General features: G+C 52.3%; 6 protein-coding genes across 6 annotated transcripts; 3 read left to right on the top strand and 3 right to left on the bottom strand.

Moving 5' to 3' along the window:
* Positions 1–387: 387 nt before the first annotated feature.
* J7T55_010666 (uncharacterized protein) lies at positions 388–2,326 on the bottom strand (the record flags this gene model as incomplete). The annotated part of the gene is made up of 7 exons (XM_053130758.1): positions 388–499; positions 555–727; positions 800–908; positions 966–1,208; positions 1,277–1,955; positions 2,092–2,141; positions 2,208–2,326. The coding sequence occupies 7 exons, from the start codon at positions 2,324–2,326 to the stop codon at positions 388–390; spliced, it is 1,485 nt and encodes a 494-aa protein (XP_052990947.1).
* A 1,030-nt stretch (positions 2,327–3,356) lies between these two features.
* Positions 3,357–4,704, top strand: J7T55_010667 (uncharacterized protein; the record flags this gene model as incomplete). Its single annotated transcript, XM_053130759.1, has 5 exons — positions 3,357–3,411; positions 3,467–3,568; positions 3,632–3,800; positions 3,852–3,975; positions 4,033–4,704. The coding sequence occupies 5 exons, from the start codon at positions 3,357–3,359 to the stop codon at positions 4,702–4,704; spliced, it is 1,122 nt and encodes a 373-aa protein (XP_052990948.1).
* Positions 4,705–6,073: 1,369 nt separating this feature from the next.
* Positions 6,074–7,723, top strand: J7T55_010668 (uncharacterized protein; the record flags this gene model as incomplete). Its single annotated transcript, XM_053130760.1, has 1 exon — positions 6,074–7,723. One exon carries the CDS (start codon positions 6,074–6,076, stop codon positions 7,721–7,723), a length of 1,650 nt encoding a protein of 549 aa, XP_052990949.1.
* Positions 7,724–7,832: 109 nt separating this feature from the next.
* Positions 7,833–8,494, bottom strand: J7T55_010669 (uncharacterized protein; the record flags this gene model as incomplete). Its single annotated transcript, XM_053130761.1, has 2 exons — positions 7,833–8,337; positions 8,433–8,494. 2 exons carry the CDS (start codon positions 8,492–8,494, stop codon positions 7,833–7,835), a joined length of 567 nt encoding a protein of 188 aa, XP_052990950.1.
* A 1,636-nt stretch (positions 8,495–10,130) lies between these two features.
* Positions 10,131–11,344, top strand: J7T55_010670 (uncharacterized protein; the record flags this gene model as incomplete). The annotated part of the gene is made up of 3 exons (XM_053130762.1): positions 10,131–10,177; positions 10,328–11,196; positions 11,268–11,344. 3 exons carry the CDS (start codon positions 10,131–10,133, stop codon positions 11,342–11,344), a joined length of 993 nt encoding a protein of 330 aa, XP_052990951.1.
* Positions 11,345–11,753: 409 nt separating this feature from the next.
* Positions 11,754–13,501, bottom strand: J7T55_010671 (cfem domain-containing protein; the record flags this gene model as incomplete). The annotated part of the gene is made up of 6 exons (XM_053130764.1): positions 11,754–12,163; positions 12,227–12,294; positions 12,357–12,859; positions 13,042–13,136; positions 13,200–13,335; positions 13,397–13,501. 6 exons carry the CDS (start codon positions 13,499–13,501, stop codon positions 11,754–11,756), a joined length of 1,317 nt encoding a protein of 438 aa, XP_052990952.1.
* Positions 13,502–15,339: the final 1,838 nt, after the last annotated feature.

Here is a 15,339-nt window from a genome sequence, read left to right on the forward strand (position 1 = left end):
ACTATATATATATATGAAGCTGGGTCTCTCTATGACCCATGTGCATGAGAATTCAAGAAGTTGACCAGGTACTGTAGACATGCAAGCGGCATTTGGGCAGTCATATTTTCAGGGACACTTCCAATTTACATTGCCCAGAAGTCGGTAATAAGGCACCTGCTTCAGAAAATCCGGATCGCCTCTTTAGTGGTGTCGGCCCCGAACACTCTACTCGCGGTTTCAGCCTTGTCCGCCGCTGTTGAAACTTTTATAGGAAGCACCCAGCGCGCGACATTCGAATATACTACTACTTCTGACACTAAAGCTGTTACTGGCTATTTGGTAAACTCTCTCGACTCGAGGATCGAGAGTCTTGCATCCTCTCTCATCGTGCCTCAGCAAGACCAGCTAGCCGTTGGCTTTATCGTTCACAGGTGTTTCAACAGCAACAATCTCCCTGCTCGTATCGTCTGCACCGCTTAGGGCAGTGGCCAAGTCCCTCTGCTGACGCTTCTTCTCACTATTCGCTAGATCAGTATTACGTGTCATAAGTTTGACCCAGTTTTATAACTTACCCTCGTCTGTGCAAAAGCAAGGCCGTGATGAAACCAGCCCACAACAGGAAGTAAAACACAAATGTCACAGGCCAGCCGTGCTGCCATCTTGGTGCACCGTAGGGCCCCGCGGTAGGGAAGATGAGCAGAGGAACCCAAATCTGGAACGAGTATCCGAAGGTCATCATAGATCCCTACGGATGTATTGTCAGCCATCACAATGCCAGAACGACGGCTCTGCTGTCGGTCTCGAGAAAAGAACTAACCATGATTATAGCTCGCTCCTCAGAATCGTCCCTAACGACCGAGTTCACAGTGGAGTACAGGATTGGACTGGCACAGCCAGACACGCCGAAAAGGTACCAAGCAAAGAATCTTTTTCAAACGAGTCAGTGTTGGACAGACGATCGTGCGCGAGCGAGAAGGACATACTTCAAGGGTTTGGGAATATTCCAGATGATCATACAGATAGTCGAGAAGAGGACGCAGGTGGTTTCGATGCTGTAGATGGCCCAGGAAGGGTAGATAGCCGCTAACGTCGCCCCCAGCCAGGACGCGACAGCAGTGATGGCGTACGTCACCGTGGGCAGCTCGTTGACCTGCACCGTGCTGTAGCCCTCGACCTTGAGCCACAAATTCATGTACTGCGAGGGGTAGGATGATATGATCATGCAGCTGGGTATTTCAGGTCAGTGTACTGCCCACTGTTACGAGGTCGGAATGACCGAAACGGGTCTTCTCACATATAGCAGAACACAAACACCCAGATATGCCACCGGCTCAGTGTCCGCTTGAACACGTCCAGATTAAGCTTCCCGGGCCTTCGAATGCGGAATTTCTCCAGACGGCTCTTGGCCAGATTGGTGTCGTCCTCAGTGAGGTAGAACGGCCGCGGCGAGTCCGGAACCCCAGGGAAGACAATATAGCCCAGCAGCGCGACGGGGATGGTGAATATTCCGTCGATTATAAACAACCATCGCCATCCAGTCAAACCCCCGACTCCGGATAGGTTCTTATACGCTGCCGCCTGCAGGTACCCGCTGATCATGGACCCGAGCGGGTTGCAGATGAACCACGTGCCTGCGCGGCGGAACAGCTCCGGTCCGCTGTACCATGACCCGAGGATGAAGTGCGTGCCGGCGAAGACGGGCGCCTCGAGCATGCCGACCAGGAACCGCAGCGCGTACAGCTGGTGCACGTTGGTGACGCGGCTCTGAGCAAAGGTTACTACGCCCCAGAGGATCTCGAGCGTCGGGAGCAGCCACCTGGATAGTTTCGGACGCGACATTAACAGCATCCCGGGAACCTGGAAGACCACGTATGCTGTTGTGTAGCAGACGTTGAAGTAGTTCAGCTCGTTGCCGTTGAGACTGAAGTCTTCCTTGAGCCCGCTGACGTAGGCATTGCTGATGTTGGTTTGGTCTTTGTGTGTTAGCTTTGGTCCAGCTGTGTAGGTGATCGCTCAGAGGTTACCAAGGTATTTGACGAAGACTGAGAATTTTATAATCAGTACACTGTGTTTTCTGGATGGGGGAGGGGTCAGGCATCGAAAACTCACAGCATAAGCATGCAAATACGAGGATAGAGATGTCGAGCTTCAGTAATAGTCTGTTCGATTTTGAGTATGTGGTCCTGATGAGGTCTTGTGTTCTCAGAATAATATGTGAAACTCACTTTCTCTCTGCCACTGGGTACTCAGATGGGTACCAATTGAAGACTTCTTTGAAAACACCAATCAACGATAACCTCGACCGCTGTCGGCCGCCGGCTTTCGCCTCCGCTGAGGTCGACATTGTCTACGAACGTAGGACGATACTAGGCAGGCTGACGATCTCAGACAATGCCATGACAACAGGAGTCCAAACACTTCATATCCTCTATCGAAATTAAAGGCACCAAAATTTCATCCTCAAGCTATGGAGCCCCCAAGTTCAGGCGTGATCGGCCCACACCCTTCCACCATAGATACAGACCGTGTTGCGGCCGAGGGTCAGCTTCATCAGGGCGATAGCACCTGTTTCCGGGGGCTATAGGTTCATCCGATATAGCTCAAGAAGAGAGCAAGAACCCATAATTCATATCCATGGTCACAGTAAATCTGCAGCTAAAGTGGTGCTTGGCAGGGCTCGAATGGCGTGCTGCCGAGGTTTTGCCCATTCGTCCAAGTTGAGGCTGAACGGCATCTGAGTCCTGCCCCGGCACTCCACGAGCAAGGCGATATCCGAAAGAACCCTCACGACTTCCGAGATGCTAAAGCCGTTGCGAGACTGATTCTCTGCACGGGAATACTCACCAATACTGTGGTTTGGGGTTAGGATCCCACATTCCCGAAGATGGTGTGCTCCACGAAGCTATTGCGTGCTCACATCTCCGCACTTCCTCACATTGTCCGGCTGTGGAGGACGACGTGTGTGAGGAAACCCCGCGGGAGGGACTTCTAATCGAGCCTGTTACATATGCAGCTTGTGATCAACGGACACTGATATGGATTTGTTGCAGCTGTCATTGGTGGTCGATGCGGGTTAGACAGCAGGTGGATGCTTTCGGATGGGACCAGCCATGTTTTGAATGGGATTGTATTTGTAAGAGGCTGGTGATAAGCTCATATGGCGTGCTTCATATACAGGTGGACTCGCATTAAATGTCCGATGTCGTTGTCGCGGCGGCAACTCTGGATGTATCCTGGTCTTTTCCATGCTGCTTTGAAGCTGACGTCTCTCTGCAAACATATCGACTTTCATACCTTTGCGTTCTTTGAACATTTTCATATTGGCCTAAACTCAAAAACAAGTATCAGATCAATTGTCAGGTTGAATATACAAGATGCCAGGAAGAATCATCGAGAGATACGAGCAGGTTCCCGTGACCAAGGAAGATTGTAAGCAACAAGTCAAGGGATACCATTCATCGCTTTGCAATTCTGACCTGAACAGTGGACTGGGCTGAACTGGTGACCATTGACCTAAGCAAGTTCGATACGCCTGGCGGCAAGGAGGAGCTTGTTAAGGAGCTTGAGTATGCTATCACCAAAGTCGGTAAGTGTCCCTGTATCACTGCGTTTACAGCCAAATGAGTCCCCACGACTAAGATCTCCCCAGGCTTCTTCTACGTGAAGAACTTCAACATCAGTCAAGAAGAGGTAGACAGGCAATTTGCTCTTGGCAGAGAGTTCTACAATCTTCCACTGGAGGAGAAGTTGAAGTTTCACAACAGTGATGACCTCGTCCGAGGCGAATACAATGGGTACCGCCCTGCCGGTCACAGAATGTAAGAGCTGCAGGTCACTGACTATAAATTTTGCTAATAATTTGTCATCAGCCTTGGCAATGGAATTAAGGACAATGTCCAAGTCTACAATATTCCAAAGTTTGACGGATTTCACAAGCGGCAACAGCCCCCGGTTCTCGAGGACAACATTAAAGAGATCGAGGCATTTTCCCGGGTAGGTCCTGAGGCGCCTCAATGAGCAAGGTCATAAATTTCCTCTAATTCTATTTAGAAATGTCACGAGGAGGTCGTCGTGAAGCTGCTGAGACTCTTCGCACTCTTCCTCGAGTTACCCGATGAGTACCAGCTAGTCCGAGAGCATCAGTACGATGTTAAGGGGGAAGACCACCTGCGGTACATGCACTATGCTGCCCGCTCGCAGGAGGATAATAAGAAAGTCGGTGAGCTCTACTCGCCAGGGCACACCGACCTCGGCAGCATCACGCTGCTTTTCCGCCAGCCCGTTTGCGGCCTCCAGATCCTCAACAACGAGGGCCAGTGGAAGTGGGTGAAGCCGGTGGACGGAACCATTACTATCAACACATGCGACGCGCTGACGGCGCTGACGGGCGGGCTGATCAAGTCGTCCATCCACCGCGTGCATGCGCCGCCACAGGACCAGGCCCAGATTGACCGCCTCGGTGTCCTGTACTTTGCCCGACCCAACAACCACATCGTCCTGGACCCTCTGCAGGACAGTCCCCTGCTGGCCCGCCTCGGCAAGACCTCTAATGTGTTTACTGAGCTGGGCAAGCACCTCACCACCGAGGAGTGGGTCAAGATCCGCCAGACGCAGCAGCAGCGCAAGACGCCTGGGGCTAAGATCACTGAGGATGGCAAGTATGTGCACAAGCCTGAGGACCTGCAGATTCTGCCGGGACTTCACGCTACAGTTCATAACTAGAGTTACGAAAAGGGTTGCGGGAATACATAAGCAGTAAGTCAGCAAAAGGCAAATGCTGCCACCATTTCAGGGGTGAACGTATTTGAAAGCATCTGAAATTGTGAATGAAAACAGTTTCTCAACCGCCATAGACCCTCTCATTCCATCAATGCGTAGTCTAGCAGTGCGTCATGTCGTTATTCGAAGGTCCCATCGACTCAAGCAAGCAGTCTCTCATGCATTGTGCCTACCCACACATACCATCGTCATTTTGTCCAGAGATAATCACAGCAGCCTGCTCAGTAAGTGCATAGACTGGCACTTGAAGATGTGCCGCGAGCCCGACAGGAAACATAGAAGCATTCACAGCCACAGTATATCTGGGATCAACGTATGCTTTTGCCAAAAAAAAGGGGGGGGGGGAGGGGCAGAGCTTTGGGATGACCAGCTATAGAATAACCTCTTGTAGAATAACCTATCTTGGTATAACCTTCCTTGGGATAACCTCTTGTATAGTACTTTTCTATTGAATAACCTTCTACACGGGAAAGTAAAAAAGCTACAGTGGTCTTCGCAACGACGCGTTGCGATTTTTGAGAATGTGGCGGTGTTGTTCCAACAGTGCCAGTGTATGTGATGTGGGCAGTGTCATCCGGCTCGTCCGGAGAACCCAGCCTGTTCCAGCGGTGATTTTAATATCATTTCTACACATACAGTATATGTCCCCAAAGCTTGAACGTAGCAATACCGCAAAATTAACCGCACTGGGCTTAAATAAAGTCTAGAATAGGCAAACAGATTTTTGCGCTGCCTCACTTCACGTTGGATATGTGATAAGGTTAGGGTGGAGACGCAAACCTTTAGTCAGGTCCGTGGTTTTACGCTTTGGTCCATTACGGCCATTAAGCGTCACTGGCCATCTCCCGGACCTTGATGGATCATAGTTTGTACTGAGTAAGACAGGCCCTAAGAAGCAACTCACCCGAGAATATTCCTCCATCTCGAATTTTCAGCCACATATCGTCGCGATGACGCCGCGTGCAGCCACGACTTATCTTTCGTTACAGTCTGCCAAGTCGCTTACACACGACCACATCTCTTGGCCAACCCTATCAACCTGCCAGCACGCATAGTTCTACACGTGCTTTATCAAGCTCGCCCACAATCCCGGGACACTGTCCCCCTTTCAGAAGGTGTACGACGTGCCCAGCTGCCAAGCAGGACGATCATTAGTCCAATTAGACATGGCCCCTGCATCTGACTCAACCGTAAAGAAATTGAGACAAATGGGATATTGAAATTAAAATGCCATGCGTATCCCATGAAAGCCAATGTAACCTTTCCGCGTCTTCCGCTCTACTTCGAACAACACCACAAGGCTCTGGCGACGATGTCTTCAATCAGGAATCTTCTGTCCGCGCTGTTGCTCCTCCCTGCAGCATTTGCAGAAGATGTTCTTGTCAGCCGTCGCCATGATCTGCACCAGAGGAGAAGCGACACGGGTAATTTTGAGATCTCAATTTACCATATCAACGATGTCCATGCCCATCTCGACCAATTCTCCTCATCTGGGACAGACTGCACACGGCCGGAGAGAGGGTGTTTCGGTGGCTACTCACGTGTCAAGACAATTCTAAATTCAACCCGGCCGTCGAAGGAGAACAGCTTGTTCCTGAACGCGGGGGACGAGTTCCAAGGCACACTTTTTTACAACTTCTATAAAGGCTGGAGGACTGCAGATACTCTCAACCAACTTGGCGTCAATGCCATGACCTTGGGCAACCACGAGTTTGATGGCGGCGACGAGGAGCTGGCCGCTTTCATCAATAACATCACTTTCCCAATTCTCGCAGCAAATCTCAAAAGTACCAACCCGACTCTGAACAGTTCTGTTAAGCCGTATGTTATTTTTGAAGAATATGACCTGGCAGTGATCGGAGTCATCACCCCAGAGACAAGCCAGCTGAGCAACCCTGGAAACGGCACTACCTTCACCGACCCCATTGTCGCCGTGCAGGCTGCCATTGATGAGATCAAGGCCACAACCTACATTCGAAGGATCGTAGCTCTCACCCACATTGGCTACTCGGAAGACATCAAGCTCGCACAGCAAACAACCGGCCTCTCTCTCATCATCGGCGGGCACTCACATACCCCATTGGGCAATTTCACCGGCAGTCAGGGGTCCTACCCAACAATAGCGGAAAACACAGATGGAGATGAGGTCTTCATCGTGACTGCATATCGCTGGGGCGAGTACCTCGGGTACATTGACCTGGTATATGACTCGGCCGGGCGCGTGCTCGAATATCACGGCGCGCCAATCCACCTGACAAACCAGACGAAGCAGGACCCGGAGCTGCAGGCGCAGATCGACGCGTGGCGGGAGCCGTTCCAAGAGTTTGCCAACGAGGTCGTGGGCGAGTCGGCCGTCGAGCTTGTGCAGGAGACGTGCCAGGCCCAGGAGTGCACGCTCGGCGACTTCATGGCCGACGCCATCACTGCGTACCGGCCCGAGGCCGACTTTGCCATCATCAACGCGGGCGGCATCCGCGCGTCCATCGACGTCGGCCCCGTCACCAGAGGCGAGGTCCTAACGTCCTTCCCGTTCGGCAACGCCATCGTGGAGCTTACCTACTCCGGGCAGCAAGTCTGGGACGTGCTCGAGGGAATTGTCTCTGCTGTCAACCAAGCCAACGGACGGGCGGTGACAAGCTTCCTGCAGGTGAGCAGCAGCCTAAGGATTGTGTACGACCCCGCTGGCCAGGTTGGAAGCAGGCTTATGAATGTGACTGTTGCGGGTACACCTATCGACTTGGCTGGTACTTATCAGGTGGCCACTCTTGACTATCTTGCTGGCGGAGGTGATAATTTCTTTGAGGCGACTACTGATTACATCACACTGGACTTGCAGGCGGATGTGCTGCTTGCATATTTGGCTAGTGAGAACCCAGTTGATATCACGTTGGATGGAAGGATATCAACCCCAACGCCGAGTACCAGGAGAAGAAGAGGGCTAAAGCGGGTTTCCCGTGCTTGAGGTGCTGTGTTAGTCGCGAGAAAGTCCATCACTATGCTAATAGGTAGTCCTAAGGCACTAAAATGCGCAAAACCTTAGTTACTACAAGTAGTGCTAGTCATAATTGAGCTTATAATTTAGCTTTGAGATTGATATCTGCGTACGTCTCCTTTCCCGTCATAAGATCCAAGAGCGGCTTGGGCTCCATGGCATGTGAATCATACCGCCCGGAGGCGATTTTACCCTCAACAAAACCCTTTGCTGTTTCCAAAATGCCTTCAGGTCCCTCCATTTCACTGAAGACATTCGTGCCGAGGACGCACGGATCGTCCTTGATAAATCTCAACGCCGCCAAAAGCCAAATTCGGCAGCCCCACTCAGGCTCACTCCCGTCGTCTCGGCCGTGCCAATCACCTGGATCAACTGGCACATTTTGTATGATCTCTATCAATCGCGCCTCATCTTCTATCTTCGCGATCGTTACACGCGCCAGAAGCTGAACCGTGACCCGAACATCTCGAACTTGGTTCGATACATAACTCCAGCCGCCAACCATCTGGTTCTTGACATGATGGCGTTGACCACGGACTGCACCATCTTCAGCCTTTGGCCCAATCATCAGTGCCCAGTGATATCTATACGAAACGGTCAACATTCTTCAATGGATCAATATCTGCAGAATCTACACACAGTCGTGTCACGCCAGATGTAGATTTCTACGCGAACTCACCTGTTCTCGCCCCTGCCGCTGGGATAAATTGCAATATACAGTCTGTTCTTATTTCTCGCCATCATACCAGACTTGCTAGAGCTTCCACCAAGATTCACTTATCGGGCGCGACTAGGGCTGAGAAATGGGATAATGGAGTGAAAAGATACGCGACGTGAGCTGAAGCGGCTTGGACACGACGATAGCAACTAGCAAGCAACTCAAGCAAAACAAAAAGTAGGCGGCGCATATTGCGCGGATTTTAAGTCTCATGGCGAAGCATAAAAGGGCGAGATGTCAATTTGGGGGCAGCACCCAGTGAAGCGGCCGAAACACCAGGACGGTCGTGTCGAAACGGGCCGCTTTGGGTGCACCATGGTTAGTTGGCTGACTCTGCCCGAGAACACAAGGTCGCGGCCATCAATAGGCCAATCTGTTCAAACAAGCCGTGCCCCTAAGCCTGCCCCCTTGGCCCAGTCAAATTGTGCTTCTAAAACAGACAGTACTACTTCTCGCTTGAGTTTTGTCTTGAACTGCAAAGTGGAAAGAAAATGTTGAGCAAGGTGAGCCAATGAAATTTTCGGCCCGCAGATGGTGATTTGCAGTGTTGTTTTGTGTCTGCTGTTAGTAAGACAACGGTCAGCGTAAGCAATTGAAATGCTTGCTATTGACGCAGACTGAAATTATTAGAGAAGAGAAAACAGAAACGAGGACGCAAGTGACCCACTTCCATTCTGATATACGATGACTAAGGATACCCATCACGCGATCACCGATCCATATGGTTACGAAGCGCGCCATAGGTAGTCTATATAGCACAATTATCGGTAGCTCCGCCTTGCCTGGCAGAAACCCTTTGATGAATATAGAATGTCATACCAGAAGGTTTTCCAACAGGCCTAAATTTTGCAAAAGTATAATGGGTTCAACCTGATGACACCCGCGATATAGAGCTTGCCCATGGGGTAGTGGGGTGAAGCGGGAGTAGTCGGAGGTGAAGTGGAAGCTCTTCCAAGGTTATAAATTTGTATCCACCCGGGCACTATTTTGTGTTCCGGTGGCCGAACCCAAATTTGCGGCTTGCTGAGATGATGGGACAGAAAAGATTCATGTGTTCCAAATTTGGCACGGCCATTTCGTTATGATCACGAATTATTCGTGATGCTTCATATATTCGAGTCCTGGCTACAACCATTGCTCTGCCCAAACTAGGCCATTGCTGGTATAGCATTGAGGTTTCATCCCGCGCCATGTGAGCCGCCAAGCTTCACCAATTATCCGCTTTGACGGAAGAAATGCTGGAGAAGCTCGGGTTGAACTGGCCCGACTGAGGGTCCTCCTGGCGCTAATGTCGCCAAATTGTTACGCTCGCCAATCACAACCTATGCGGGAATTGACTCAGCAACAAAAAGCTGGAAGAGGGAAGACTCTGCGCTCCACCATCGGCGCGATTCGACAATGCTGCCGTGGGTCTGGCACCTTGATGATGAGAATGAGGGGGAGGGGCAGCAGAAATATGGGTCAGGAATGGGGCAGGGCTATGCCGTCATGCGTGCCCCTCCTTGAGTTATAAAGTTGTTTCCCTTCTTGAACGAAAGCAAACAGAGGGGTCGTCTCTTGATCTCCTGATTCTCGTCCCATTCTACACCGATTCTCGTCTCTCTACCCTCCTCACCTCACCGAAAGTAAACAAAACACGTCAGATCTGATTCCTTCACCATGTCTTTCGGTACCAAGGCCAAGCTTCTGTCCGGCGACGAGATCCCGTAAGTTCTACCCCTCCATATTCGGATCAACCCCTGATCGGCATGGGGAATGACATCTGTCTACTCTCCATCCAGAGGCTCGGGAGAAGGAAGATGAGTCCGTTACCATTGAGTTCTAGCTCACTGACACGAGTGCTTCCCGCTTCACAGTACTCTCGGCTATGGCACGTGGCAGTCCCAGCCCGGTGAGGTGTCTACCGGTATCTACGAGGCCCTGAAGGCCGGCTACCGCCACCTCGACCTGGCCAAGATCTACCAGAACCAGAAGGAGGTCGCCGAGGGCCTGCACAAGGGCCTCAAGGAGTTCGGCATCAAGCGTGAGGAGGTCTTCATCACCTCCAAGCTGTGGAACAACGCCCACCGCCCCGAGCACGTCGAGAAGGCCCTCGACGACACGCTCGCCGAGCTCCAGCTTGACTACCTTGACCTCTACCTCATTCACTGGCCCGTTGCCTTCCCCTTGGAGGGTGCCATCGGCGAGGTGCTTTTCCCTAAGCACAAGGAGAAGGAGAACGAGGTTGCGCTCGACAACGGTGTCTCCCTGGTGGACACATGGAAGGCACTGATCGCGCTCCCTAAGAGCAAGGTCAAGAACATTGGTGTCTCCAACTTCACCATTGAGCACCTCGAGGAGGTCACCAAGGCCACTGGTGTTGTGCCGTCCGTCAACCAGGTCGAGCGCCACCCACGCCTGAACCAGAACGACACCCTCATCCCCTACGCCAAGGAGAAGGGCATCCACATTACCGCCTACTCGGCCTTCGGCAACAACAGCTTCGGCCTGCCCCTGCTCATCACTCACCCCACAGTCGAGGCCATCGCCAAGAAGCACAACGCCACCGGCGCGCAAGTCGTGCTGGCCTGGTCCCAGGTCGGCGGCCACAGCGTTATCCCCAAGTCTGTCACACCCAGCCGTATCGCTGCCAACTTCCAGGAGATCAAGCTCAACGACGACGACATCAAGGCTATCAACGAGATTGGTGTCAAGGAGTACCAGCGATTCAATGTCCCAGCTACCTGTGAGTTATCTTTGGCCGGAAATGGCTACACCTTTCTGATGCGACAAAATGCTGACCCATTGCTTGCGCAGACAAACCCAAGTGGGACATCAACATCTGGGATGACGAGAAGGAGAAGTCTGCCACCAACAAGGTTGTCGTGGTCTAATATGATTTGGTTTGGGATTGGACTGGCGCAGCATGATGGTAGATACCTGCGGATAGATTTGAAATAAAAAGAAATCATGAACTACTGATACGCGTGCGCAATCCACCATGATGTGAAACAGTGAGTTCTGTTGGGGTGACACAGGCTCCGTCATGCGCGCCAATTGCACGGCTGCCTTTTGAAGCAACGTGTAAGACGCCTCCGAATACGTTACGTTCTCAAGAAGCAAGTTGAGCATCGCGTGTCACTGTCTGAAAACCCTGGAGGGTTTCCCAAGCCTTATATCGACGTGGGAAAGCAAGCAGTGCCCACAATCAGTGACAGGCCATCCAGGAAACGTCGCTTGGCAGCAGAGCGTTGGAGGTATTCAATGGAATGTTCTATATACGACAGGACAGACTAACCATCCTCAAACATCAGAAGCGACTATGACATCATCCACCATCTCCGTGCTATGTCTCTTAAAAGTAGCAAGCCGGTATTCGCTTTCATTCCATGGGCTCTTCTTACCATCCGTAAAGGTGCTGCCGGGAGGCGTCGAGGCGACAGCGGTGAGGGACATCTTCCCGCTGCGGCCGCTGCTGCCGCCCTCGACGTCGAAGTTGACGTAGCTGCGCTTCCGGAGCCTCCTACCGTGTCGTCCCCGAGCTGGCCTGCTCGCCTGCTGCTGCTCCTCCAGGTCGTGGTCCGCACTGCTCCCCAAGCCCATGCAGCGCGGCGCGTATCGGACGAGTAGGATGCGGATCGACGGCAGGCAGGGGCAGACTACGCCGACATCGATCTCGATTCCAGACCAGATTCCTACTTCCACGAAATCCCCTGTATAAAGATGATCAGTGAGTCGTTTCGCCTGCGAATTATGTCGAGGGTCGGTCGACTTACTACTGGGATTGATCGTAGTCGTGAAAGTGTTAATCGTCTTCAGTCTCACAAGACTGATCACGAAGAATCTGAAGGATCAGACGTCAGCGCATATGTAAGCAAGCCTGGGATCAACCATTTCGTCACTTACGCAACACCAACACTCAACATAATCCCAGCGAATATCTTCCGCCTCCAGCTCAGGTTCAACTTCCAGATTCCTGGCCAAGGCAGCGCAAAAAGCCACAAATCCAACGCAATCCCCGCTCCAGCCGCGGCCCAAGCCAGCGCATTCGCATTGCCGCAGTGGCCCTGCACGGGACCCTGCTTGTCCCACTGGTACCAGAAGAAGCGCGTAGGCTGACACTGCAAAATGACGGCGAGGGTGAAGCACGTGATGTGCACGGCGTTGAGGACACCCGTCCAGAATACGAGGCGGTAAACGGTGTAATTGGAGGTGCTCGGGAAAATTCGCATATAGAAGAAGATAATGGAGGCGCGGATCAGCCCCCGCGTTACGGCGTACAGGCCCATGTTGACCCAGAAGATCAGCAGCAGCCAGGTGATGTGGTCGAAGGGAACGTTCCACACGTCCTGACCCATGCCAAGCACCGCTGCTCGGATGTTTGTTGCTGCAAAGGCAGCGCAGCCCGACTGTGGTCGGAAAAGGGGTGTCAGAATGCTTGCTTGCTTCTTGGTTTCGTCTGGATAGCCTGTGGGGATGTGGGTCGGAGGGAGGGAGGGGTGCTCACGAAGGCAAGGAAGATGCAGAGATCATCCCACCAAAAGTAACATAAAGTTATATATCTGGCGATCAATCTCAGAGCCACAGCTACACCAGCAAGAGCGAGAAAGCCTGAGAAGACTGGGACAAGACTCCGGTCTGGTGGCGCTCCGTTTTGGCATAGTGTCTCTGTGATGTTCTTCGCTCCTGTTCTCGAATGTCAGTTGTTGAGACTGGGCCAAGAATAACAAAAGGCTGTGCTGTACTCACTGAGTCCGTCCTTGATGGTGCAATTGGCAAGGCCGCAGACTTGAGCTTCGTCATTTAGCTTCTTGTTCGAGCATGTGCAGTCGACATCGGTCAGAGAGCACGGTGAATGCGAGATAGCCGTGATCAGGCAGGTCAACTAGACATATGGTTGTCAGCGGAAGCAAAAGTCACAGATTCTCAGAGGAATGCCAACTCACAGCGCAGCTAGGCAGCTCCGCTACCACTTCAGAAAGAGATGACTGGGCCGTCGCGCCTGCGATCAGGAACTGGAGGAGGATGAGGATGAGGGTGGCCGTCTTCATTTCCGACCTTTGCATGGGCACCTGGTGCCATTGAGGGGGTCAGGTTGGCAAAGACGCGAAGAACGTCTCATTGTCTCATAACAAAGGCTCCTGGGGATATGGGAAGGCAAAGGGGCTAGATTTAAGGGCTGGACGAGCTTGCGTAGTAGTGGCAGGTAGTAACAGCTTCCCAGAAACCTGGTCCGGCATCATCCCCGATGGCCCAGGTGAATTGCAGGTTTGGAACTAGCGTCCATGGCTGGTATGAACCATATAAGTACAGCGTATTACCACATCGGATCTATTCTAGAAAGGTTTCAGGCTAGACTTCTCATGGGATTCAGATGCTAGGCTACAGACATGGGCGCAAGACTGTTCTACCTGAGGCGAACGTGGCGGCGGCACGCCTTTAGGGTCAAAGGCTAGCTCGCACGAGGATGTATTCGCGTCAGGCCTTGCCCGTCACACGCGAAACACGTGTGCTGTCAAACATTAGACATGAGTTTATTTCTACGATCAATGAGAATGTCAGAAGGATATCTTCCTGGTGAAACGTAGCGGGAGCTTCTTCTTTCTGACAAACAATTTGTGCTGAAAGCTAAAACCGGGTAAATCTTAGACTTGAGGGGAAGATGCAAGGGGAGACATGGTAGGCCGTGATGTCCCTGCAGGGGCTGCAGCATGCAGGTCGAGCTTCTTATCCCACGTATCAAGGTTAATCTTGCCTGAGATTGACTTCCTGTCAAACGTCGACGAGTCCGGAGGCTTGCTTTTCCCACTGCGCCTAGAATGCCCAGTGAAAGCCTCCGCACCTTCATCCCCTACGCATGCCGTCGGCCCGTTGCAGAAAGAGGGGCCCCAAAAGTAAATAAAATGAGTGATGAGACGAATATCCTCGCCAGATGGGTGCATCCATTGGCGCGCCCCTGGGATGACCTTATCTGAGTCAACATCTTAATCCCCTGCAGCGCGGCTAGGGGAAAGACCCGGGTCACTAGTATGGTCCAGCTTGGATCCACCCAGCTCGAATTACTTATGTCTCTACATGTGCTCGAGATGTGGTCAGAGCGTTAGTGTTCATCTAGCCAAGCCCTTAGGGTTCCAGACGAACTGCTCGTGGATTGATCGCCGTCATCTCTCCCTTCGAATGGTCCATCGTCAGCCCTATCCAATGAAAGGACGGGATGAAGATTCCTTACGCACATGCAGAGAGTGGGATTGGTACCGAGATGCGAACAGGTAGTACTTTCACCCCAAGTGACGGCTTCTCGCCAACACTGACCCCCAGCGTCCCGCAAGAAGCGTTGGACAGACCTGACGTAGATAGTGGCCCCTTGCTCTAGAAGTCTAAGCGCGATATCTATTGTACTGATCGACATCATCGTGGCGGCACCATCTTGCTTCTCAGTCATCGGGCTCAGAATTAGCATGCCGTGGACCTCTACCATTGGGTTCTTGTGTAGCCACCGGGTTAAACCTGCAGTTCGCTGAGGGGCTGACGCAAGACTTTGACACGCTGACATGCGGCTCGGGCAACACAGAGCCGTTACATATGCCAATTCGAGAAGGCATGCCAGGCGGATTTGGAACGAGAACCCACCCAGAAGTCCGCCAAGAATTCACGGCTGCAGATACGCCCTTATGCGCCTCCAATGAAGGCAAGCGGTCCACATAGGTGACACTGCATCTCCCTATTCCATGCCAAGTGCAAGACATCGGACTCGACTGCAGTAGTCCGAGTTCAGAAAAGCTCACCGGTTGATATCTACCCCGCTGGATCTCGTGTGCTCGGTTGGGATGCAACGTTCACGAAGCCATGCCGCGTGGGCGACGATTCCGTCTAGAGGCGTGGGCCCAGT

This window comes from Diaporthe amygdali (assembly GCF_026229845.1).
Source record: "Diaporthe amygdali strain CAA958 chromosome Unknown NODE_24_length_778219_cov_64_757418, whole genome shotgun sequence".
NCBI classification, from domain to species: domain Eukaryota; kingdom Fungi; phylum Ascomycota; class Sordariomycetes; order Diaporthales; family Diaporthaceae; genus Diaporthe; species Diaporthe amygdali.